Source organism: Mobula birostris, chromosome 13, assembly GCF_030028105.1.
Source record: "Mobula birostris isolate sMobBir1 chromosome 13, sMobBir1.hap1, whole genome shotgun sequence".
NCBI classification, from domain to species: Eukaryota; Metazoa; Chordata; class Chondrichthyes; order Myliobatiformes; family Myliobatidae; genus Mobula; species Mobula birostris.
Genome location: NC_092382.1, coordinates 23121072 through 23147123, shown reverse-complemented (window position 1 = coordinate 23147123; position 26052 = coordinate 23121072). Strand labels below are relative to the sequence as shown.

Genomic DNA, 26052 nt, shown 5'->3' with positions numbered 1-26052 from the left:
AAAGGATCAGCAGTTCAAATGAGAGATGATAGTCAGTGTTACCTGGTCAATTGAAAATGGGGTTGAAGGTCGACGAGAGTCATTATATATTTGATTTGTGGGAAACTCGTGGGTCATCAGAAGAACACAGATTGGTGAATGGCCATTAAGGTCGAACATTGGGAGCATAATGTGATGTCAGACGGAGTGGTGTAAAGTGGTTCTCTGTCCACTTTCAATGTCCGTCAATTGTCATATTATTAAAGACACCTGTCAATCATTGTCTGTATCCTAACCTGTCCAAAAAATGAATGTGTTCAGAAAACTGACGAGAGGCTTGCATTGGTGAATAGGGTTTCCAGAGATGAAAACTCTTTCCTTGATGTTGACCACAAGCATTGCAGGATTTTCATAGCCCAGAGGTGCCGTTACACCGGTGCTGTCTGTCTGTGACAGATTCAGTAGAATCTATACTCAGTCTATGTTCCTTCCACTTACTTGATACTCTCGCCTGGTGAAGTGATCCTCGCCCATTAACATGGAGCCGACTCCCTCCACATCCTCCTCAATCGCCTGCTCCAGTCGCTTCATGTAGAATCTCGTCAACTGGTAGAGTTGGTGATCCTCACAATTTGACAGGAAGGCGGAGATTGCGGAGTTCAGATCTGTAGTCAGTCATGGAACATAAAATAGTAGATGTCTCATGCGAAGGCGGCCACGATGCCAATTTAAACCAATCCCATCTTCAGGAACGTGTCAATATCCCTCCGTTCCCGGCCTACTCATGAGTTCAAACACCTCTCAGATGCTGCTGGGTATCCGTTTTCAGTCCCCCTCCTCCCACCCCCAGGCTGCACATTCCAGGCACTGATCACTCTCTGCGGATAACATGCATCCTAAATCCCATTTAAACTTTCCCCTCTAATCTTAAATCTATTCCCTCTGGTATTTGTGGTGAAACTCGTCTGCACACTCTCCAGACCCTCCACATCATTCTCGTGATGTGCTTACCAGATTTCTGCACAATATTGAAATAGTCTCTTAACCAACGTTCATCCAGTTACATCCCAACTTTAACAAATACCTCAACTCGTCGTTATCACGTTACCAGTTGTGTTGCCACTTTCACGGAGCTATGCACATCCATCACAAGACCCGTCGTACATCAATCATATTACCGGTCCCAGCATTCACTGCGCACATCGCTCGCAAAGTTGGCCTCCCAAAGTGCAACTTCTCACATTTGCCTGAATTAACTGTTCTTGGCGACTCTCTGTTCATATTTCTGATTGGATGCTGAACACTTTGACAACAGTCCCAAATTTACTCAACTCCGCCAACTCTGCAAGTCAACGAATCAGTCCACTTATGTGGTTTTACAAAGATGTCATTTTGAGTAATACATAGTTTATTATTAATTTATTTACATCACACACGACTCATGGCGAAAGAATGATCCTTGTGGATACTACTGGTCACAGACCTTCAGCCAGAACAACGCTCCTCCAATCCTGACTCCATTGTATGTGCCCAATACAATTTTGAAATCAATTTACAAATTCTCTGATTAAGATTCCTCAAGCCGAAACGTCAATAGTTAATTTCTCTCTATAGATGCTGCCTGACCTGCTGAGTTCCTCCAGCATTCTGTGCGGTGCCCTCTCTACTTATCATTTTGTTTTACTTTAATCCTATTCGCCAAGGATATTTCATTGCTCAGTGGACCACACCGCACCACCAGAATCCCTGTTTAATTTTTTTCTTGTTCACTGTCTCCCGCACCCAGCACATTCTCCCACAATATAACGTTCCTTAACTCGACCACAGAAACGGACACCGGGAAACTCCCCTCACCTCCTTTGTGCAACAACCCGAAAATCCGGGGAGAATTCACTCCTGGCCTTCCAAAAGAGAAAACAACATCTGTTTCTCTCACTGTCTGTTGAAGGCATTTCCCACATCAGGATGTAACAAATACTGACAGAAATTCTGTCTGTTCCCTGGTCAGATACATTGCCCGGTGCTGTATTCCTGTCTGAGTTTCACCCATACCCACCTTATTCAGGAGCTCCTTCCCCTTTCACTCAGGTGAAGATTTTCACGGTGAGCAGAGTGATTCGACTATTCCCGTTGTTAGGTCCCTGCGCTGGACCTGGTGAATTGTTCCAGTGCTGAAGGATGCTTTACCAGTAGGAACAATGACCCTGGTTTATGATACTTTCTCTCTGGCCCTTTATCGCCCAAGTTTATTCCTCTTAACTACTGATGATTTGACTACACGTGTACCATAAGGACGGATTTTAATGAGAAAGAGCCCAGTGAACATACCTGTGTCCATTCTGACTCCGACTGACGTTGGTTGGTTGGCGTCTTCTTGTGCGCCGTCCGAGTGGAAGAAAGCACCACCTGCTGGCGATAACCTGTATTACACAAATAAAACAGAGTGGGTCAGTTACTCTGCCCTTCAGATTTAAAACACTTCTGTCAGGTTGCTGCTCAGTCTCCTACATTCCAGGGAGTAAAGACATAGAGTCGCCATCCTCTCCCCAAAAAATGGGCCTTCTGGCCCTGATAACACACTCGCAAATCTTCTCTGCACTATTTCCACTTTACCCAAAGGTTTTCAAACATATAGCGTCTAGAACTATACTTTGTACTACAAACACAGTCTCTCTTTCTCTGTATCTTGTTTTACAGCGGTTGGCATCCAGCTTAATGGTGCATTACCGCCGCCCACTGCTCCAGAATGTGCACTAGACATACATTCTAAATCCCTTCACCCAATCTCACACACACACACACAAACCGACACTTCACCCTCCCATCTTTGACCATCCTAGTATCCTATTCCTGTTTATTCGTCATATTCTATATAAAACCCCTGTACCCCTTAAAAACGCTAAAAATACCCGGACTTGTGCTCTCTCACCCATGCCCAGCAACCCTTTTAATGTGAATTCCTGCATCCCCAACTCCCTTAATTTATTTCTCATAATCTCTCTCTGTATCCCATACTTCCTGCAACACAAAACTACATGTTCTACTGACTCCTCTTCCTGACATTCCTCACACAATCCTGTCTGGTGTTTCCCTATCATTTTCAATGTTTTGTTTAATGCACAATGCCCCAGCCTTAACCTAGTCCACAGTTTCCTCTCTTCTGTTTCCACTACCTATACTAGTAACTGAAACACTCTTTTGTATTTGATATAAATGCCTCCCTTTCCCCTCCAGTCCCATCTTTCTTGCCACATTCGGTTGACTTTTTCCCAGATTACACACTTAACCTCTGCTTTACTGATACTAATGTGCATTTCCACATTTTCTTTCTTTAACGCCCTCTTTACCAACTCATCCACCCTCTCATTCCCCTTCACCCCTACAAACACAGTCTCACCAACGACTCATACATAATGGTTAAAACAGCTCTTTACAGTTCAAACGACCCAGTTGCAATTCCTGCCGCTGCCTGTAAGAGTTTGCAGGTTCTCACCGTGATCGCATGGGTTCCTCCAGTTGATCCGGTTGCCGCCCCCTCCCCCCCCCCCCACCCCCCGACGACAGTCTTAAGACGTACCCGTGGGCAGGTTAATTGGTCATTGCAAATTGTCCTATGATAAGACTAAGATTAAATCGGGTGATTTTATGGACAGTGCGGCCAGTATTTTTTAAATTCTCATTTAAAAAAATAAAATAATGTCACAACTCCTGCACTCAGTACATCGACTGTTGAAGGATGCCGTGGTAAACACCTCTTCACCACCCCGTGTCGCCACATTGAGCGAACTGTGCGCTTATACTCCTCGGTCCCTCTGTCCTACGGCAATCTCAGACCATGAGCTGCTTGTCGCTTGTTACAGTTGTAACCCTCAGGTTGTGGCCGGTGGCCTTAGCCTATGGGAAGAAAGTCTCCGGCCGCGCCAAACTTGTGAAATCTCGCTTGTGTGGATGTTACAAACCAGTACCACAAAATAACAGACAGTGCACCATATGCAGTTAAACGATTTAGCTTACGTCGGAGCTCACGGTTTCCCCGTTCTTTAGTTCTCCATTGTTTCCCGTCCTGCCCCCGCCCCTCCCGGCCCCATTCCATGTCCACTGCGTCATGACGTCTACGATCTCTACGTTCTGGTAACTTCTCTCTTCATCTTCTGCCGAGCGAAGGCCCGCGAACCTCTCGCTTTCGGCCCACAAGAAAGAAAACCACTCCTCTCGTTGGACAGGGCATATTGCAAAGTTCCCGTTATCTCTAGCCATAATCCAATCACTGCAGCTACAAAGAAGCCATTGCATTATCAGTAAAACATTTCTCACGGCGTTACACTCTACCCCTACCACATTTATTCATGCCCTCATGACTTTGACATAATTGGCCAGCCCTTCCTGCAAAACACAAAGTCCAATCCAGGTGTAAAAGGCAGTGGCACATCTCCCCAAAGCGGTAGGGGTCACACTCTGTTACCCCGGCACTACGTAGGGCAGCCTATCCTGTAGTCTCCTGATTCTGTGAAATCACCGTTCCCCCTCATCTACCTCTTCATGTTCCGACACTACTGGTGATACTTTTGGTCTACCTGGCGAGGCCTCCCCCTGTCTATCACTCGTGCCCACCTTCAACTGGGACCCTTGGCTGAGGCTCGCTTCATCCTTTGCAGGGTCCCGCTGCAACCTGGGCTTTCTACAGATAGAAGTCTGCCTGTCCACCGATTTCACGTGACTCAGCTTGAGAGGGTTGGAAATCTCTTCCGCAATCATAGGGCAGTTAGCAAAAAGCAGCATAAACCAGACCTGGCTTCCACTGCCTTCTGGGGCAGAGCATACCACCTATCCACCACTCCCTGGGTGAAAAAGTTTTCCCTCAACTCCGTTCTAAATAGCCTACCCCTTATTCTTAAACTGTGGCCTCTAGTTCTGGACTCACCCATCATAGAAACCATAGAAACTACAGCACAGAAACAGGCCTTTTGGCCCTTCTTGGCTGTGCCGAACCATTTTCTGCCTAGTTCCAATGACCTACACACGGACCATATCCCTCCATACACCTCCCATCCATGTATCTGTCCAATTTATTCTTAAATGTTAAAAAAAGAACCCGCATTTACCACCTCATCTGGCAGCTCAATCCATACTCCCAACACTCTCTGTGTGAAAAAGCCCCCACTCCAATGTTCCCTTTAAACTTTTCCCCACTCACCCTTAACCCATGTCCTCTGGTTTTTTTCTCCCCTTGCCTCAGTGGAAAAAGCCTGCTTACATTCACTGTATCTATACCCATCATAATTTTATATACCTCTATCAAATCACCTCTCATTCTTCTATGCTCCAGGGAATAAAGTCCTAACCTATTCAACCTTTCTCTGTAACTGAGTTTCCCAAGTCCTGGCAATATCCTTGTAAACCTTCTCTGCACTCTTTCAACCTTATTAATATCCTTCCTGTAATTTGGTGACCAAAACTGAACACAATACTCCAGATTCGGCCTCACCAATGCCTTATACAACCTCATCATAACATTCCAGCTCTTATACTCAATACTTTGATTAATAAAGGCCAATGTACCAAAAGCTCTCTTTACGACCCTATCTAGTTGTGACGCCACTTTTAGGGAATTTTGTATCTGTATTCCCAGATCCCTCTGTTCTACTGTACTCCTCAGTGCCTTACCATTAACCCTGTATGTTCTACCTTGGTTTGTCCTTCCAACGTGCAATACCTCACACTTGTCTATATTAAACTCCATCTGCCATTTTTCAGCCCATTTTTCCAGCTGATCCAAGTCCCTCTGCAGGTGCTGAAAACCATCCTCACTGTCTACTACACCTCCAATCGTTGTATCATCAGCAAATTTGCTGATCCAATTTACCACATTATCATCCAGATCATTGATATAGATGACAAATAACAATGGACCCAGCACTGATCCCTGTGGCACACCACTAGTCACAGGCCTCCACTCAGAGAAGCAACTCTCTACCACCACTCTCTGGCTTCTTCCATTGAGCCAATGTCTAATCCAATTTACCACCTCTCCATGTATACCTAGTGACTGAATTTTCCTAACTAACCTCCCATGAGGGACCTTGTCAAAGGCCTTACTGAAGTCCTTGTAGACAATATCCACTGCCTTCCCTTCATCAACTTTCCTGATAACCTCCTCGAAAAACTCCAATAGATTGGTCAAACATGCCCTACCACGCACAAAGCCATGTTGACTCTCCTTAATAAGTCCCTGTCTACACAAATGCTTGTAGATTCTGTCTCTTAGTACTCCCTCCAATAACTTACCTACTACCGACGTTAAACTCACCGGCCTATAATTTCCCGGATTACTTTTCGATCCTTTTTTAAACAACGGAACAACATGAGCCACTCTCCAATCCTCCGGCACTTCACCCGTAGACAGCGACATTTTAAATATTTCTGCCAGGGCCCCTGCAATTTCAACACTAGTCTCCTTCAAGGTCTGAGGGAACACTCTGTCAGGTCCCGGGGATTTATCCACTTTAATTTTCCTCAAGACAGCAAGCACCTCCTCCTTTTCAATCTGTACAGTTTCCACGATCTCACTACTTGTTTCCCTCAATTCCATAGACTTCATGCCAGTTTCCTTAGTAAATACAGATGCAAAAAAAAACTATTTAACATCTCCCCCATTTCCTTTGGTTCCGCACATAGCCGTCCACTCTGATCTTCAAGAGGACCAATTTTATCCCTTACAATGCTTCCTGCCTCCAGCGTGTCCCATCCCTTAATAATGTTATATGTTTCAATCAGAACCACCACCCCCCCGCCCCTTCCTTCTAAATTCCAGTGTATACAAGCTCAGTCGCTCCAATCTTTCAACATATGACAGTCCCACCGTCCCGGGAATTAACCTCGTGAACCTCCGCTGCACTCCCTCAATAGCAAGAATGTCCTTCCTCAAATTTGGAGACCAAAACTGCACACAATTCTCCAGGTGTGGTCTCACCAGGGCCCTGTAGAGCTGCAGAAGGACCTCTTTGCTCCTATTCTCAATTCCCCTTGTTATGAAGGTCAGCATGCTATTAGCTTTCTTCACTGCCTGATGTACCTGCATGCTTGCTTTCAGTGACAGATGTACAAGAATACCTAGATCTCCTTGTACTTCTCCTTTTCCTAACTTGACACCATTTAGATAATGATCTGCCTTCCTGTTCTTAGCACCAAAGTGGACAACCTCACATTTATCCACATTAAACTGCATCTGCCATGCATCCACCCACTCACTCAGCCTGTCCAATTCACCCTGCATTCTCATAACATCCTCCTCACATTTCACACTGCCACCCAGCTTTGTGTCATCTGAAAATTTGCTAATGTTACTTTTAATCCCTTCATCTAAATCATTAATGTATATTGTACACAGCTGTGGTCCCAGGATTGAACCCTGCGGTACCCCACTGGTCACCACCTGCCATTCCAAAAGGGACCCGTTAATCGCTACTCTTTGTTTCCTGTCAGCCAGCCAATTTTCAATCCATCGCAGTAGTCTGCGTCCAATACCATGTGCCCTAATTCTGCCCACTAATCTCCAATGTGGGACTTTGTCAAAGGGTTTCTGAAAGTCCAGATATACTGCATCCACTGGCTCTCCCTTGTCCATTTTCCTAGTTACATCCTGAGAAAATCTCAGAAGGTTAGTCAAGCAGGATTTACCCTTCGTAAATCCATACCGACTCGGACCGATCCTGTTACTGCTGCCCAAATGTGTCATAATTTCATCTTTTATAATGGACTCCAGCATCTTTCCCACCACTGACGTCAGGCTAATCGGTCTATATTTCCCTGTTTTCCCTCTCCCTGCTTTCTTGAAAAGTGGGACAACATTAGCCACCCGCCAATCCAGAGGAACTGATCCTGAATCTATCGAACATTGGAAAATAATTACCAGTGCGTCCACGATTTCTAAAGTCACCGAATCAGTATCCCACTCAGTGGCGGGGGCCGGTCTAATCTCGCCTGCTGTTCGTCCTGCAGTTGCGCAGCGTTTCCTCAGAGTTTACTTAGTGGTGTAGGCTTCAGGTCGGGCTCTGAGTCAACCTGCACCTCTTGTCCCAAAGGCAGAAGGTGGTTCTGATGGAGAATCTTGACAGGCCCATTCCCATCCTCTGGTTTCACTTGGAAAACTGGCACGTTTGGCACTTGACTCTCCACCACATAGGGCGTAGCCGCTCAGCGATCAGCCAACTTATGCTTCCCAGGTAGCCCCAAATTCATTATGAGGACTCGCTCTTCCGGCAGGAGATGGGAGAACCTCACCTTTTGATCATACCTCCTCTTAATTCCTTGATTCTGCCTGGCTGCCGCGGCCCCAGCTAATTCATACGCTTTTTTCAACTCTCTACTCATATCAGACACATACTTCAGATAAGTCTTCGGTGGTAAGTCGCCCTCGTCGGTCCCAGAAAAAAAGGCCGACGGGCAACCTCGCCTTGCGCCGGAACATCAGCTAATATGGCGAGTACCCGGTAGCTTCATTTCATGTACGGTTGTAACAGTTGGCCAGAAGTCCAAAAATTTGACTCCATCTGCTGGCCTTGCTGATCTCCAAAGTCCTGAGCATGTCTATCAGGGTCTGATTGAATCTCTAGGGCTGGGGATCGACCAGCGGATGATTGTGAGTAATCCCCGACTTCTCGACTCCAAGCATGCCCAGTAACTCATGTATGTGTTTGCTCTCGAAGTCCCGTCTGTGATCACAATATGTTCGCCTGGAGAGGCCATAATAAATTAAACACGTCTTCCAAAACACCTTTGCCTCCGTTGTCGCCCTCTGATCATTAGTCGGGACAGCCTGCGCATATTTGGTGTAGTGATCCGTGATGACTAAGACATTCGCCGTGCTGCTGGCATCGGGTTGTACTGACACGAAGTCGATACACACCAGGTCAAGGAGTCCCGCGCTCTGCAAATGGGACAAGGGAGATTCCCGCGTAGGCGGTGTCTTCCTCCGTGTGCATCGAGTGCACGACTTGCAGTTTTCTTCGACCTCCGGATTCAATTAGGGCCAGTAGGCCTGTGGAACAATCTATAGGTCTTTTCAACCCCGAAATGTTCAGAATCATCATGAAGTGACTTCAACGCAATTCCCATTATTTCTCTGGGAGAACCAGCACGGAACGGCGAGGTCTGTCCGGAGGCGACGTGACCCGGTATAGGATCTGGTTCCTCAACTCCAACCTGGGCCATTCTCTCAGTAATGGAGGCAAGATAGCGTGTTTCCTCTTCTCCGCCTGAGCCATGTCTCCCTTTTTGGCTGCTGACCAAATAGTACCGATGTCCGGGTCATCTCGCCGAGCAGCTGCCACTTCGCCAGAACTCAATTCCGGCAACTGGTTTGTCTTCAGAGCTGTCAGGTTACAGCAAACTTCTGGAACGGCGTCATCGGATCCCCCAGTTGATCTATCATTCGATCCTGCCCCTGCTTCCCGTCTGTCTTCACCGTGATGGCAAACTGACACATGACTTTCACCCGCGGGACAGTAAAGCTCTCCCACTCTCCGTCCCTGTCCAGCCCTGCATGCGCTCATAGCCCCCACTGTTTTCTCCTTGACACGCTGGAATTTTGCAGGTGCCTCCGATATGCCCTGGGGCATCGTTTCGAAGTGGAAAATTCCCAGGTGACATATAAATGCCATACTCTCATTGTCGGCCTCACTGACAGGGATCTGGTAATAGTCATTCCCCATGTCCAGCACACTGAACCACTTCGCACCACTCAGACAGACCAGCGCGTCTTCGATCCTTGGGACCGTATACTGGTCTGGGATAATATGCCTGTTCAGAGTCCTATAGTCCACACACATGTGTACCTTCCCTATCGTGTTTCGGGCCAGTAGGATTGGAGACGCATAGGGGATTCTGGTCTCAGTGATGATCCCAGCTTCCTTCAGCTTACAGAAATGCTGCCGCACGTCTTCCACGTCTGCAGGGGCCAGTCTCCGCGGCTGTTCTCTGAAAGGGGTGAGGTCGGTCACCCGGATAGTATAACGAGTGCACTTGGAACAACCCACATCAAACTCGTCAGTGGAAAAGACACCTCCCAGCTTCACCATCTTCTCTACCAGCCTCCTCTTCCAGCCCGGCGGCACCGGCGAGTTCCCGAAGTTGAGTGACTCAGCGGTCAGCTTTCCCCCCTTTGCCAACAGTTTCTCCCCGGTTTGTCTCACAGGGATACGAGGCATTACCGTCACCGGGGAAAAGATTCGACAGACGCATCCCCCGCTTGAAGGTGACCTCCCTCTTCGTAGTGTCCCTGACGATCACGGCCATCGGGTTCGCCTGTACAACCCAGGGCTTCTGCAGTCCGGGCCTCACCAGTACCCCAGCAAGCACGCCCAGCTCGTCTTCGTACTCTTCCGGAGCATCCACCAAGAGGGCCTCGCCCTCGGGCATGCCGGGAAATTTGGGGTTTTACATGACTCTTGCTTCTTTCCCGGATGATTGTCTTGGTCTAGGTAAACCAGACAGTCCCTTGTCTGAACTCGTGATCCGGCCCAATGCAGCCACGCACTTCCTCAAAAGCGGCTCGCTCGAAACACCGGGTGAACGGACAATGCCCTCAGGAAGCTCTCTCCAGCTTTCTCCCTGCAGGCTCCCATGAGCCTCCTCACAACAGGAGTGTTTGTTCCCACAAAAGTGGAAACGCCGCCCTTCTCATCGGGGTCCAGACAAATCAGCACTAATGTATCCAGGGCCTCAGCCACTCCCATATCGGCCTCCCAAAACTCAGCTTCAGTACGCCGGAAGCAATTTCGCTGCCTCTCTATCCGAGATATGTAGGCAGAAAGAGCCTCTTGAATCCCACGTGACCGAACCCTTCAGATCAGCTGGCATGCAGGATCTGGTTAGAGGCTTTACCAAAGTCCATGTGGGCAACATCCCTGCTCAACTTCATCCATCCCCATAGTTCTCTTCAAAAATCTTCAAAATACTTGACAGACATGACATCCCACTGAGTGGTGCAGGCAGTGTTTTCCCCACAACCAGACGCCCCGACTGCAGCCTAACTGCAGAGTGAGGAAATTCCGATCCCAGCTGTAGAATTACCAACCTGGACTGAAGCCCGTATACCGCCAGTTCCATGTTCTTACAGACTCCTTCCTAGTATAATAACCCACACACAGACTCCCCTGGGACTCTTTGCTGTTTGTAGGATTACCAGTCTGGACTGTAGCCCGTATTCTGACAGTTCCATATTCTCAGAGACTCCATCACAATATGATAACCCGGACACAGACTCCCCTGGGAGGTATTTGCCGTGGATTGTGGAGTTCCTGCCATTTCCGATTCACAAACTGAGATGGAACTGGAACCTAATGACCCTCTGCCGGGGCCGGGGCTCAGGCTGGTTCACCGGTCTGTAGATTGTGAGAGGATGCGGATACACTTCAGCTTGACTCCAACAGCTAAACTGAGCACATTTGATCACTATGCCATTGATCTGTGGGATCTTGCCCAGCACAGTTGGCTGCTATGTTTCCCACAGTGTAACAGGAACAAACTGTTTACAATGTAAAATTATACAACAGAAAATGCTGGGAATTCAGTACATCAGGACATATCTGTGAAGGGAGAAATGGTGGAAGACCCCATGTCAGAGCTGGGGCTGCTCAAGATGCTGCCGATTTGCTGAGCGCTTCCAGTATTTTCTTATTCATGCTTTAAATTTCCTGTAACAGTAGTTTTTTCCCTCTATTTTATTGCACAAATATTAACTGATTGCAAAATGATGGGGCACCTCAAACTGTTCAACAGATTTGTGTAAATGCCACCCCACCCCTCTAATTGGTTAGTTCTCAGTTCATTCTGACCCTGGTGTAATACATTCCGTACAGTCAATGCTCACAGCATCCTTTCCTCGCACTATTATTCGGTTGCATTTGCTCCTGAGGCCACTGTCTCCACGCTGAGAGCCGGTGACCAAAGGGCGAAAAAATGTGCAATTCTTCTTGCAACACTTGCTGCAGCTCTGACTGGCTGTTACTATGGAAATGGAGGAAGGGGCTCACCGAAATTAACCGAAAAAGGAAATAACTAGTTAATCATATTCTACATGTTTAATTATGGCAAAGATACAAAGCAGCTATTTTGTAACGGTGAAACTAAAACTGCAATGGCTGATTTTACCCTGCCTCGCACTGTATTCAGTGAAAGCTCTCGTAGTTCTAGCTAACGAAAAACAAAACTATTCCTGGAAAACGCAATGATGTAAAAGGTGAGAAACAACATTTCACAATGATGGCAAAGGTTATAAGAAAGATGTTGATATATATCATTGATGTGGTGGGATACAGACTGGACAGAGATTGAACAAGATGGTTGATATATATCATTGAGGTGGTGGGATACAGACTGGACAGAGGTTGAACAAGATGGTTGATATATATCATTGAGGTGGTGAGATACAGGCTGGACAGAGATTGAACAAGATGGTTGATATATATCATTGAGGTGGTGAGATACAGACTGGACAGAGGTTGAACAAGATGGTTGATATATATCATTGAGGTGGTGGGATACAGACTGGACAGAGGTTGAACAAGATGGTTGATATATATCATTGAGGTGGTGAGATACAGACTGGACAGAGGTTGAACAAGATGGGTGATATACATCAATGAGGTGGTGGGAAGCAGGTTCCCCAGGTGCAACTCAACGGATGGGATCAGTCCCGGCATCACCACCTCATCCCCTCCTGGAACCAGAGCAGTAGGTATTGAGCGGCGGCTCATCTCGGGCGGTTCGTTGTGAAGGTCTCACAACCCGAAGCAACCCCGGTAGGTTGTGTCCAGGAAGCGGGGCGAGGCCGCTATTTCGGTGAATTTAACGGGACTCACTGCCCAACATCAGGCCACGCCCCTCGGGATCAGTCTTAGTTCTCACCTACGGGAAATTGTCGGTCTCGATCCCCACCCCCCCACTCGGAACGGGCCTTAGTACTCACCGATGGTAACGATTCATTTGCCCCGCAGACAAGTGATCCGTCCCCCGGCTCCCCGCTGACGATCCACTTCAAGACAGAACGGAAAGAAAACTACAGCCCATCCGTGGACTGTGAGTATTTGCGAAGTAATGGCCGCGTCATCAGACCGTGGGCGGGGCCTCGTAAAAAAAACGCTGATGTTGCAGATCTGCGTTGAAATAAAATCGAGAAAGTGGATCACGTGACGTGTGGAGGGTCTACCACCTGAACCGGTGACTCTGTTCCTCGCCCCCACATGCTGCCCGACCCACATTCCGCATTTTTCAATTGTTTCAATTTTACACCAGCTACATTTTTAATATTCCCTGTGTATCTTCCCCGGCCCCATTGCTCCACCCCCGTCCCCCATCCCCCGGTCTCAGAGCTATCTGTTCAATTCCCATCCCGGTCCGACACGCAACTTAGACCAAAACTGGAAATGCGCAGTTTTTATTCAAATCACCTCTGTGTTTATAAACACTGATTTCTATTTTCATTCCTCCGGGCTCACTGGACAGCAACACTGAAACACCAAGTGAGAAACAACAGGTGGCGGCCATTCAGCCCCTCAACCATGAATATGACAGCTGCTCTCACATTTCAGACACATGTTCCTGGCTGATCCTTATTTCCTCGATCCCTTCGTTCACCTCACATCTGCCGATTTCTGTTTTATTTGAAGACTATCACTGATCTTCATCTCCTCCAGGAATCAGTCTGGTGAATCTCTGTAACAAATACTCTCTAACCTCTTTGTTCATCATCTATGGAATTAATTTCCACCTTCTACAGCCCCATGTTGTCCCCACCACTCACGTCCCACCACTGTCACTATTTCCAACTTTCCACCTTCCTCATCACCTGAATCCACCTCTCACTCCCCATCTCTTTCCCCAGCCTCACCCCTCACCTCTTTTCTTCGACTATTTCCCGTCCACTCTCATTCCAGAGGGAGGGTCTCGGCCCGAAATGTTGACGGTTGATTTCCCTCCACAGATGCTGCCCGACCCACGGAGTTCCTCCGGCAGTTTGTTCTTTGATCTGTGTAACCTGTGTTAGTAGGGGCTGCAGGATTTTACTCCAGATTCCCGATATAATCTCAACAAAGCACAAATTATCGTCATGGTAATTACCATACGTAAACACGAAAAAGCCTGCAGATGCAGGAAATCCAAAGCAACACACACAAAATGCTGGAGGAAGTCAGCACATCCGGCAGTATCTATGGAAAAGAGAAAACAGTCGACATTTTGTGCAAAGAGACTTCTTCATTACTGAGGAGGGAGGGGGAAGATATCTGAATAAAAAGGTCGGGGAGGAGAAAGAGGCCAGCTGGAAGGTGATAGGTGAATTCAAGTGATGGGCAGGTCAAGGGCTGGAGAAGAAAGAATCGGAGTGTTATCAATAGGAGAAAGGGAAAGAGGGGACCCAGGGGAAGTAATAGGCTGGTGAGCAGAAATGAAAGTTCAGAGTGGGGAATAGAGAAGTGCGTGGGGGGAATTTGTTTACTGGAAGGATAATTCAATATTCATACAATCAGGTTGGAGGGAACCCAGATGGAATACAAGTTGTTGCTCCTCCACCCTGAGGGCGGTCTCATCTTGGCACAAGAGGAAGCCATCGATCGAGACATCGGAATGGGAATCAGAATTAAAATGTTTGGCTACTGCGAAGTCGTCCTTGTGGCAGATGATACAGAGATGCTCAACAAAACGGACACCCTATTTATGGCGTGTATTACCAATGTAAATGAGGCCGCATCGGGATCACGGGACACAATAGATGACCCTAGCAGATTCGCAGGTGAAGTGTTCCTGGAAGGACTGTTTTGTGTCTGAATGGAGTTTAGGGAGGAGGTGTACGGGTAGCTGTCGCACATAGGTCGCTTTCAGGAATAAGTGGCTGCAGGGAGTTTAGTGAGGAAGGATGAATGAAGAAGGGAATTGTGGACAGAGTGATCCCTGTTGAAAGAAGAGGGCGGGGTGGGAGAGAGGAAGGCAAAGATATCTTTAGTTTTAAAATCTCTTTGGAGATGGTGGAAGTTGCAGAGACTGAAGGGGTGGTAGGTAAGGACAAGAAGAACTCTATCACTATTACGGTGGTAGCAAGATGGGGTGAGCACGGACGGATGGTAAATGTGAGTGAGGACAGCATCAACGGTGGAGGGGGGACAGCCACATTCTGGGAGCAGCGGAGGGAGGACAGCCACATCCTGGGAACAGCGGAGGGAGGACAGCCACATCCTGGGAACAGCGGAGGGAGGACAGCCACATTCTGGGAACAGCGGAGGGAGGACAGCCACACCCTGGGGACTGATGCAGTGGAAGCAAAGAAACTGAGAAAAGGAAAGAGCATTTTACGATTGATAGGTTGGGAAGAGGTATGGTCGAGATTATCATAGGAATCAGTAGGTTTATAAATGAAGTCGGTTGACAGCCTGTCTCTCGAGATGGAGACAGAGAGAGATCAGGAAAGGACACGGACGTGTCAGAGATGGACCAGTTTATAACAAATAGCTCTTGGGAGGCTAGTATAGAGACTACAGGAGCCCTGGCAGACACGGATGTTGCTGGCATTTAAGGAACTGAGTTACAAGGGTAGATTAAACAAGTTAGAAATTGATTCCGTGAAGCACAGGAGATTGAGGAGAGAAGCTAGCAGAGGTTCCCGAACTTTTTTTATGCCATAGACCCCTACCATTAACCGTGGGATCCATGGATCCCAGACTGCGAACGCCTGCTAGTGGTATACCAAGCTGTGATGGTATAAATAGGGCGAATGAATGTAGGCCTTTGCCACTCAGATTGGATGAGATCATGGGTTCAGGGCAAAAAGTGAAATATTTAAGGGGAATCTGAGGAGAAACTACTTCACTCAGAGGGTGACACGAATGCGGATGCAGGTTCAATTGCAGCATTTAAGAGAATTTTGTACGTGTACATGGATGAGGAAGGTATTGAGGGCTATGGTCTGGGTGCACGTGGATGGGGCTGGGCAGAGAATGGCACAGAACAGATGGGCTGAAAGCTCTGTTTCTCTGCTGTAAGAGAATGAATTACATTGTGCGTCCTACACAAGTCCACTTCCCAGGAGACTTAAATCATTCCAACGAACTGTTCTAAAAACAAAACTGCAAATACAAGAAACACTCAACAGATAAAGAATATCTGTGGAGAGAAACAAAGTTAATGTTTCAGCTCCAACACCCTGTGTCGGAATGGCTTCAAACAATTTCTGAATTGATTTCAGGTTACTAACGACTTGAGTGTTTTTTTCATTTCCAGTTGTCACAGAGAGATGAAAGTGAGTGGGAATTGTCCAAACACGGTGAGAATATTGAACCAGAGGTAGAGAACCAACGATGCAAACACTGAGCAGCTCATTCCAGATACTCACTCGCTCTGTGTATTGAGATTGCCTCTCTGGTGTCTCTGATCTCCGCTTCTTTGTATCTGTGCTCTTTGGCTTTGGACTTCTCAACCCTGGGGAACAACCTTTGGCATATTTGGCTGGGCATCAAGGGCATTGCTTAGCTTTGACTGTATCAGTGACGTTCCCCTCCCTGACGCTCTAAACGATGCTTCGGGGCACGCAACTTGAGCAAGTCACGAAAGCTCCATTTCCGAGGAGAATAACTACACTTTAGAACAACAGCAGATGAAAGGATTCTTCAGAGATTCAACCCCTGTGATGCTGCCGGGCCAGAAAACACCGCAGGAGAAATACTCCGGCAGTGTGCACACCATCTCACTGATAACTTCACGACCATCGTCAGCACTTCACTAATCCAGGCTTCAAATGAGCCGGCATCATCCCTGTACCAAATAACTCTACACTTTCAGAATGAAACGACTACCACCCGGTGGAACTTTCACCAATCATCACAAAGAGTGTGAAACAATAGACAATAGGTGCAGAAGTAGACCATTCGGCCCTTTGAGCCTGCACCGCCATTCTGAGATCATGGCTGATCATCTACTATCAATACCCGGTTCCTGCCTTGTCCCCATAACTCTTGATTCCCCTATCCATAAGATACCTATCTAGCTCCTTCTAGAAAGCATCCAGAGAATTGGCCTCCACTGCCTTCTGAGGCAGTGTGTTCCACACCTCCACAACTCTCTGGGAGAAGTTGTTCCTCCTCAACTCTGTCCTAAATGACCTACCCCTTATTCTTAAACCATGCCCTTGGTACTGGACTCTCCCAGCATCTGGAACATATTTCCTGCCTCTATCTTGTCCAATCCCTTAATAATCTTATGTCTCAATCAGATCCCCCCTCAATCTCTTTAATTCCAGCGTGTACAAGCCCAGTTTCTCTAACTTCTCTGCGTAAGACAGTCCGGACATCCCAGGAATTAACCTGGTGAACCTACGCTGCACCTCCTCCACAGCCAGGATGTCCTTCCTTAACCCTGGAGACCAAAACTGCACACAATACTCCAGGTGTGGTCTCACGAGGGTCCTGTACAAATGCAGAAGGATTTCCATGCTCTTGTACTCAATTCCCTTTCTAATAAAGGCCAGAATTCCATTAGCCTTCTTCACTGCCTGCTGCACTTGCTCATTCACCTTCAGAGACTGATGAACAAGTACTCCTAGATCTCTTTGTATTTCACCCTTACCTAACTCCACACCATTCAGATAATAATCTGCCTTCCTGTTCTTGCTCCCAAAGTGAATAACCTCACACTTATTCACATTAAGCGCCATCTGCCAAGTTTCTGCCCACTCATCCAGCTTATCCAAGTCACCTTGAATTCTCCTAACATCCTCATCACATGTCACACTGCCACCCAGCTTAGTATCATCAGCAAACTTGCTGCTGTTATTCACAATACTTTCCTCTAAGTCATTGACGTAAATTGTAAACAGCTGTGGTCCCAATACCGAGCCCTGTGGCACCCCACTAGTCACCACCTGCCATTCCGAGATACACCCATTCACTGCTACCCTTTGCTTTCTATCTGCCAACCAGTTTTCTATCCATGTCAATATCCTCCCCCCAATGCCATGAGCTCTGATTTTACTCACCAATCTCCTAGGTGGTACCTTATTGAATGCCTTCTGAAAGTCAAGGTACACCACATCCACTGAATCTCCCGCATCTATCTTCCTGGTTACATCCTCGAAAAACTCCAATAGATTAGTCAAGCATGATTTGCCCTTGGTAAATCCATGCTGGCTTGGCCCAATCCTATCACTGCTATCAAGATATGCCGCTATTTCATCTTTAATAATGGACCCGCTATTTCCTCTTTAATAATGGACTCTATCATCTTCCCCACTACTGAAGTTAGGCTAACAGGGTGATAGTTCTCTGCTTTCTTCCTCCCTCTTTTCTTAAAAAGTGGGATAACATTAGCCAGTCGCCAATCCTCAGGAACTGATCCTGAATCTAAGGAACATTGGAAAATGATCACCAATGCATCCGCAATTTCCAGAGCCACCTCCTTTAGTACCCTAGGATGCAAACCATCTGGACCTGGGGATTTGTTAGCCTTCAGTCCCATCAGTCTACTCATCACCGTTTCCTTCCTAATGTCAACCTGTTTCAGTTCCTCTGTTACCCTATGTCCTTGGCACATCCATACATTTGGAAGATTGCTTGTGTCTTCCCCAGTGAAGACAGATCCAAAGTACTTATTAAATTTGTCTGCCATTTCTCTGTTTCCCGTAACAATTTCTCCCAATTCATTTTTCAACGACCCAACATTGTTCTCAACTATCTTCCTTCTCTTCACATACCTAAAAAAAAATTGCTATCCTCCTTCATATTCCTAGCTAGCTTGCGTTCATACCTCATTTTTTCTCCCCCATTGCCTTTTTAGTTAAGTTCTGTTGCTCCTTAAAAACTTCCCAATCATCCGTCTTCCCACTCACCTTAGCTCTGTTATACTTCTCTTTTAATGCTATGCTCTCTCTGACTTCCTTTGTCAACCACTGTGGCCACTTTCCCCCCTTTGAATCCTTCCTTCTCCGGGGGATGAACTGATTTTTCACCTTGTGCATTATTCCCAAGAATACCTGCCATCGCTGTTCCACTGTCTTTTCTGCTAGGATATCCGACCAGTCAACTTTGGCCAGCTCCTCCCTAATGGTTCCATAGTCTCCTTTATTCAACTGCAATACTGACACTTCCGATCTGCCTTTATCCCTCTCAACTTGCAGATAAAAACGTATCATATTATGGTCACGACCTCCTAATTGCTCGTTTACTTCACGATCAGTTATCAAATCCTGTACATTGCACATCAAGATCACTTATCAAATCCTGTTCATTGCACAGGAGGGACCAACTAGAGGGGATGCAATATTGGATCTCCTGTTAGGAAACGAGTTAGGACAAGTGACGGAAGTGTGTGTAGGGTATCACTTTGGTTCCAGTGATCATAACACCGTTAGTTTCAACTTGATCATGGAAAAGGATAGATCTGGTCCTAAGGTTGAGGTTCTGAACTGGAAGAAGGCCAATATGAAGAAATGAGAAACGATCTAGAAAGCGTGGATTGGGACAGGTTGTTCTCTGGGAAGGGTGTGATCGGTAGGTGGGAAGCCTTCAAAGGAGAAATTTTGAGAGCGCAGAGTTTGTATGTTCCTGTCAGGATTAAAGGCAAAGTGAATAGGAATAAGGAACCTTGGTTCTCAAGGGATATTGCAACTCTGATAAAGAAGAAAAGAGAGTTGTATGACATGTACAGGAAACAGGGAGTAAATAAGGTGCTTGAGGAGTATAAAAAGTGCAAGAAAATACTTAAGAAGGAAATCAGGAGGGCTAAAAGAAGAAATGAGTTTGCCTTGGCAGTCAAAGTGAAGGATAATCCAAAGAGTTTTTACAGGTATATTATGAGTAAGAGGATTGTAAGGGATAAAATTGGTCGTCTTGAAGATCAGCGTTGTCGGCTATGTGCGGAACCAAAAGAAATGGGGGAGGTCTTAAATGTTTTTCTTTTTTTTTTTTTTGCGTCTGAATTTACTAAGGAAACTAGCATGAAGTCCATGGAATTAAGGGAAACAAGTAGTGAGATCATGGAAACTGTACAGATTGAAAAGGAGGAGGTCCTTGCTATCTTGAGGAAAACTAAAGTGGATAAATCCCCAGGACCTGACAGGGTGTTCCCTTGGAACTTGAAGGAGACTAGTGTTGAATTGCGGGGCCCTGGCAGAAATATTTAAAATGTCGGTGTCTATGGGTGAGGTACCGGAGGATTGGAGCGTGGCTCATGTTGTTTCGTTTTTAAAAAAGGATTGAAACGTAATCCGGGAAATTATAGGCCGGTAAATTTGACGTCGGTAGTGGGTAAGTTATTGGAGGGAGTACTAAGAGACAGAATCTACAAGCATTTGGATAGACAGGGGCTTATTAGGGAAGGTCAGCATGGCTTTGTGCGTGGTAGGTCATGTTTGACCAATCTATTGTTTTTCGAGGAGGTTACCAGGAAAGTGGATGAAGGGAAGGCAGTGGACGTTGTCTACATGGACTTCAGTAAGGCCTTTGACAAGGTCCCGCATGGGAGGTTAGTTAGGCAAATTCAGTTGCTACGTGTGCATGGAGAGGAGGTAAATTGGATTAGACATTGGCTCAATGGAAGAAGCCAAAGAGTGCTAGTAGAGAATTGCTTCTCAGAGTGGAGGCCTGTGACTAGTGGTGTGCCACAGGGATCAGTGCTGGGTCCATTGTTATTTGTCATCTATATCAATGATCTGGATGATAATGTGGTAAATTGGATCAGCAAATTTGCTGATGATACAAAGATTGGAGGTGTAGTAGACAGTAAGGAATGCTTTCAGAGCCTGCAGAGGGACTTGGACCAGCTGGAAAAATGGGCTGCGAAATGGTAGATGGAGTTTAATACAGGAAAGTGTGAGGTATTGCACTTTGGAAGAACAAACCAAGGTAGAACATACAGGGTAAATAGTAAGGCACTGAAGAGTGCTGTTGAACAGAGGGATCTGGGAATACAGATACAAAATTCCCTAAAGGTGGGGTTACATGTAGATAGGGTCGTAAAGACAGCTTTTGGTACATTGGCCTTCATGAATCAAAGTACTGAGTATAAGAGCTGGAATGTTATGATGAGGTTGTATAAGGCATTGGTGAGGCCGGATCTGGAGTATTGTGTTCAGTTTTGGTCACCAAATTACAGGAAGGATAGAAATAAGATTGAACCAGTGCAGAGAAGGTTTACAAGGATGTTACCAGGACTTGAGAAACTCAGTTACAGAGAAAGGTTGAATAGGTTAGAACTTTATTCCCTGGAGGTAGAAGAATGAGGGGAGATTTGATAGAGGTATATAAAATTATGATGGGTATAGATAGAGTGAATGCAAGCAGGCTTTTTCCACTGAGGCGAGGGGAGAAAAAAAAGAGGACATTGGTTAAGGGTGGGGGGGGGGGAAGTTGAAAGGGAGCATTGGGGGGGCTTCTTCACACAGAGAGTGGTGGGAGTATGGAATGAGCTGCCAGACGAGGTGGTAAATGCGGGTTCTTTTTTTAACATTTAAGGATAAATTGGACAGCTACATGGATGGGAGGTGTATGGAGTGATATGGTCCGTGTGCAGGTCAGTGGGACTAGGCAGAAAGTGGTTCGGCACAGCCATGAAGGGCCAAAAGGCCTGTTTCTGTGCTGCAGTTTCTATGGTTCTATGGTTTCTATGGTTTCTATCCTTTCCTCCCACCATCATTCTGTTGCAGTTGCTCCTGTGGTCACTGTCGCTGCGGTAAGAAGCGGCGAATACAGAGTGATAGAAATGTGCAACAACTCTTGCAGCTCCGGAGGGCTGTTACCCTGGAAACGGAGGAAGTGGCTCGCCGAAAATAATCGAGAAAGGAAATAACAAACGCATATAATGTGCTCTAAGTTTCATTGTGACAACAATTAGCACTGCAGCCATTTTGTAATGGTGAAACTAAACTTTAATGGCTTAATGGCTCCGTTTACCTTGCCTCGTGCTGTGTTAAATTAAACATCAATTAACCGAACAAAAATACAGTTCTTGGAAAACTCAGTGAGGTAAAAGTGCAGTACAGTACTTCAGAATGAGACAATGGTTAGAAGAAAGACGGTTGACATATATATCAGTGACGTGGTGAGATACAGGTTGGAAGGAGGTTGAACAGGATGGCACAGAATGAGCAGATGGAACCAGGTGGGAGAAGGGATCAAGGACAATCACTGATGGTCCTCCAGCAATACACAGATACTGAATTAATAGTACATACTACGATATATATATATAATCCTATAAAATGTCAAAGCTATAACAAACAATAAGAACTTTCGTATATACCCTTTGCCCCTGAACGCACCACAGAAAGCATCCCATCCGGATACTTCACAACTTCCTACGGCTACTGCTCTCCGTTTGACTGCAGGAAAGAGCAGAGAACTGTGGACACAGCTGAGCACGTCACAGAAACAAGCCTCCCTTCCATTGACTCTTTATATGCTCCCCGCTGCCTCAGTGAATCAGGAAACAAAATCGAAGATTCCCAGGACCCTAGACATTCTCAATTCTCAACCACCCATCGGAGCGAAGATTAAAAAAAAACAGAAAACATACCACCAAGCTCAAGGCGGCTTCCATTCTATTGTAATAAGCAAACTGAATGCTCCCCAGCATAATAAGATGGACTCCTGGCCTCACAATGTCACGCGATGTGACTTTGCATCATATGTCTACCTGCAGTGCACTTTCTCTGTAATCATAATCCTTTGTTACTCTCTGTTAATGTTTTACCTAATATACTGCGTAACGTATTGATCTGTGTAGATGGTATAACGCAAGACAAGATTTTCACTGTACGACAATAATAAACTATTCCCCATTTTAATTATGTGGAAATATTAGACAGACTGAGCTTCAGCTCTGGAACTTCGGGAGGGCGATTTCACCGAAGTGTGCAAACTTTTGAGGAACAGACAAATGGAAAAGGCTTAATTCTCGCATTAATAGGGTTATATACCCGGAAACATTCGCTGCGCTTCGGCGGGTCGTAACAGTGGAATGGAGTCAAGAAAAAAAATGCCGACACAAAAAGAGGGAACGTCACAAATCTGGATCTCACTGCCTTGTCTGGACTGACGAAAGATAAGACTACTCATACACACGGAGCAGTGTCCCGCAAATGTGATTACCCCGTTTAACCTCCGGCTGCAAGAACACAACAGGCCGAATGGCCGCTTCCCGTGCCCTGAATTATCTAAAACAGTTATTGACCTCAGACACTGAACCCGGCGAAGTTTGGATCCGAGACCGCGCGGGGTGAAGGAGGTAATTTTTCCCAGGTACAACTCAACGGATGAGCGCAGTCCCGGCTTCATCACCTTACCTTTTCTTCGGACTAAAGCAACAGGGGCTGAGCGGCGGCTCATCTCAGGCGGTTCCGTGTGAAGGCCCCACAACGCGGATTGACCCCGGCAGGCTCTCTCCAGCAACCCAGACCGATCCCCAGTTCGGGTGAGTTAACGGGATTCACTGCCCATCTGCAAACATGCCCTCTCGAAAAGGACTCAAATACTCACCGATGCGAACTTGACGTGCTATCCTCGCAGACAGCAATCCTACTCTCGTCTCCCCGCGACGATTCGCTTCAATAGAGAACGGAAAGAAAACCACCCACTTTCCGAGACTGAGCATGCGCAATTTGAGATCTGCGTTTTCAGAGCCGGAGTGGGGGTTTTGGAGGCAGAGCAAAGAGGTTAGAAAGGAAATCATAGATAATATAGCATACAGCATAGAGCTGTTCAAATTTTTTTTAAAAAATAACAGTAAACCGATTCCCCATTTTAATTTTGTGGAAATATTAGACAACTTTGTTTGTAGCTTTGAAAAGTGTACACATTTTTGAGACACACAGATCAATGGAAAAGGCTTAATTATCCCATAAATACTGTCGTACATTGGAAAACACCGCAGCTTGTAGCAGTGAAATGAGTCAAGAAAAATAATGCCCACCCACAGCGAGAGGGCGTGACAGATCTGGATCTCATTGCCTTGTCTGAACGGAAGAAAGATTAAACTGCATAACCACGGGAAACAAACTCACAGGTGCTGCAGATCTGCAATAAAATGGGAATGAGGAGCGGGATCACATGACCGGCTGACAGTTCCCTCCGAAACCGGTGACTCTGCTCTTCACCCCTCACACGCTGCACGACCCACCTGCCGCATTTCCACATTAATTCATATTGACACCAGATAAATTTTTAATCATTCCTCCACATCTTCCCCCTTTCTCCTCCCTTAGGGCACTGATTTACGGGTTCGGTCCCCATACCAGTCGGCCATACAGTTCACACCGAGACCGGAAATGTGCACGTTCTATTCAAATCAGTTCTATGTTTAGAAACATTAACTTCTATTCGCATTCCCCAGGCTTCACTGGACAGTGAAAGTGTACCTTCACCAAGTAAGAAACAGCAGAAGGTGGCCATTCAGCCCATCGAGCGATCAACAAGATGGTGACTGCGCTCCCATCTCAGCCACATGTTTCTGCCCGATCCTCATTTCCTCGATCCCTTCGGTCCCCACACATCTGCCGACCTCTGCTTTACGTGAGGACGGTCATGAGTCTTCACCGGCCTTCTGTGGTGGGGATTTACAGACATTCACCACTCTCGGAGTGGAGATGTTTCCCCTCATGTCAGTCCCGGACAATCCACCCCCTTTTTCATTGGTTCAACCGGTAATGATGTTGTGCATTTCAATGTGTTCACTTCTTCGTCCTCGATTCTCTAAATGAAAGGGTTATCACATTTGATCTTTCTTCACATGATGACCAGACCACTCCAGGGATCAGTCTGGTGATTCTTCATTGCACTCTCTATAACAAATACTCTCCAACCTCTGTGTTACTCCTCTATGAAATGAAAACTTTCAAAATTCTTGAAGAACTTGGCAGGTCAGGGAGCGTCTGCGGAAGAGAGTAAACAGTCGACATTTCGGACCGAGCCCCTTCTTCAGGACTGAGACTGAAGAGGGGAGATGCCTCAATTAAAAGGTAGTGGGAACGAAAGGAGGCCTTCGGAAGGGGATAAGGGAAGCCAGGTGGGTGGGAAAGTGCTGTGGATGAAAGAGACTGACAGGAGAGGAGAATGGGCAAGAGGAGAAAGTGACGGAGGAGGGGCCCATAGGGAAGTAATAAGAGGTGAGAAGAAGTAAAAGGTCAAAGTGTGGGAAAGGGGGAAAGGTGAAAATTTTGATCACCGGAAGGAGAAATCGGTATTTCTCCTGTTGGGGTCATCTACTGCATCCGGTTTTCCCGCCGTGGCCTCCTGTATATAAGTGAAACCCGACGTAGACTAGAGACCGCTTCGCCAGAAAAAAAAAAGGATCTCCCTGTTTTAATTTCACTTCTCATTCCCATTCCGACATGTCAGTCCACGGGCTTCTCTATTACCGCAATAACGGCAGACTCAGGTTGGAGGTACAACACCTTATATTCCGTTTGGGCAGCCTTCAAGCTGTCGGCATGAACATCGATTTCTCGAATTTCCGCTAATTTCCCACCCCCCCCCTCCCTCACCATTCCCCATTATCTGCTTACCTGCCCATAACCTCCCTCTGGTGATCCCCCCCCCCCCCCTTTCGTTTTTATCCATGGTTTCTACAGTCTCATATCAGGTTCCCCCTTCCCCAGCCCTTTGTCTCTTTCGCCAATCAACTTTCCAGATCTTTGCTTCACCAATCGCTTGTGACCTTGTACTACTTCCTCCACTCCCCCACCTTTTTATTCTGACTTCTCTCCTTCCATTGCAGTCCTGAAGAATGACCTTGGCCTGAAACGTCAACGGTTGACTCTTTCCCAGGGATGCCGCCTGACCTGCTGAGTTTCTCCAACACGCTGTGTGCATTGCTATCAAAAAAGTTACTCATCAAACATCCAACTAAACTATTTTTTTGCCTACACACTGTCTATATTCTTTTGTTTTCTTCACATCAATCTGCCTATATAAATGCTCTTAAAGGCCACTAATGTATCTGCATCTGCCATCACCCAGTCAGCACATTCCAGCTATCCACCATTCTCTACGTGGAAAAGCTTGCCCCTCACATCGCTTTAAAACTTACCCTTTCTCACCT

General features: G+C 46.5%; 1 protein-coding gene across 8 annotated transcripts in view; it reads right to left on the bottom strand.

The window, feature by feature from the left end:
* LOC140208564 (uncharacterized) overlaps positions 1-23589 on the bottom strand; it is a 45200-nt gene extending 21611 nt beyond the window's left edge. For 2 of the 8 annotated variants that reach the window (XM_072277314.1, XM_072277313.1), the window contains exons 1-4: positions 13875-23280; positions 12947-13133; positions 2308-2399; positions 478-644 (exon numbers count right to left, since the gene is read on the bottom strand). In XM_072277314.1, coding sequence (XP_072133415.1) covers positions 478-644; positions 2308-2399; positions 12947-12963 — 276 coding nt within the window. In that variant the 5' untranslated portion in view covers positions 12964-13133; positions 13875-23280. The other 6 variants (XM_072277307.1, XM_072277306.1, XM_072277308.1 and 3 more) reach the window with 6 other exon arrangements.
* Positions 23590-26052: the final 2463 nt, after the last annotated feature.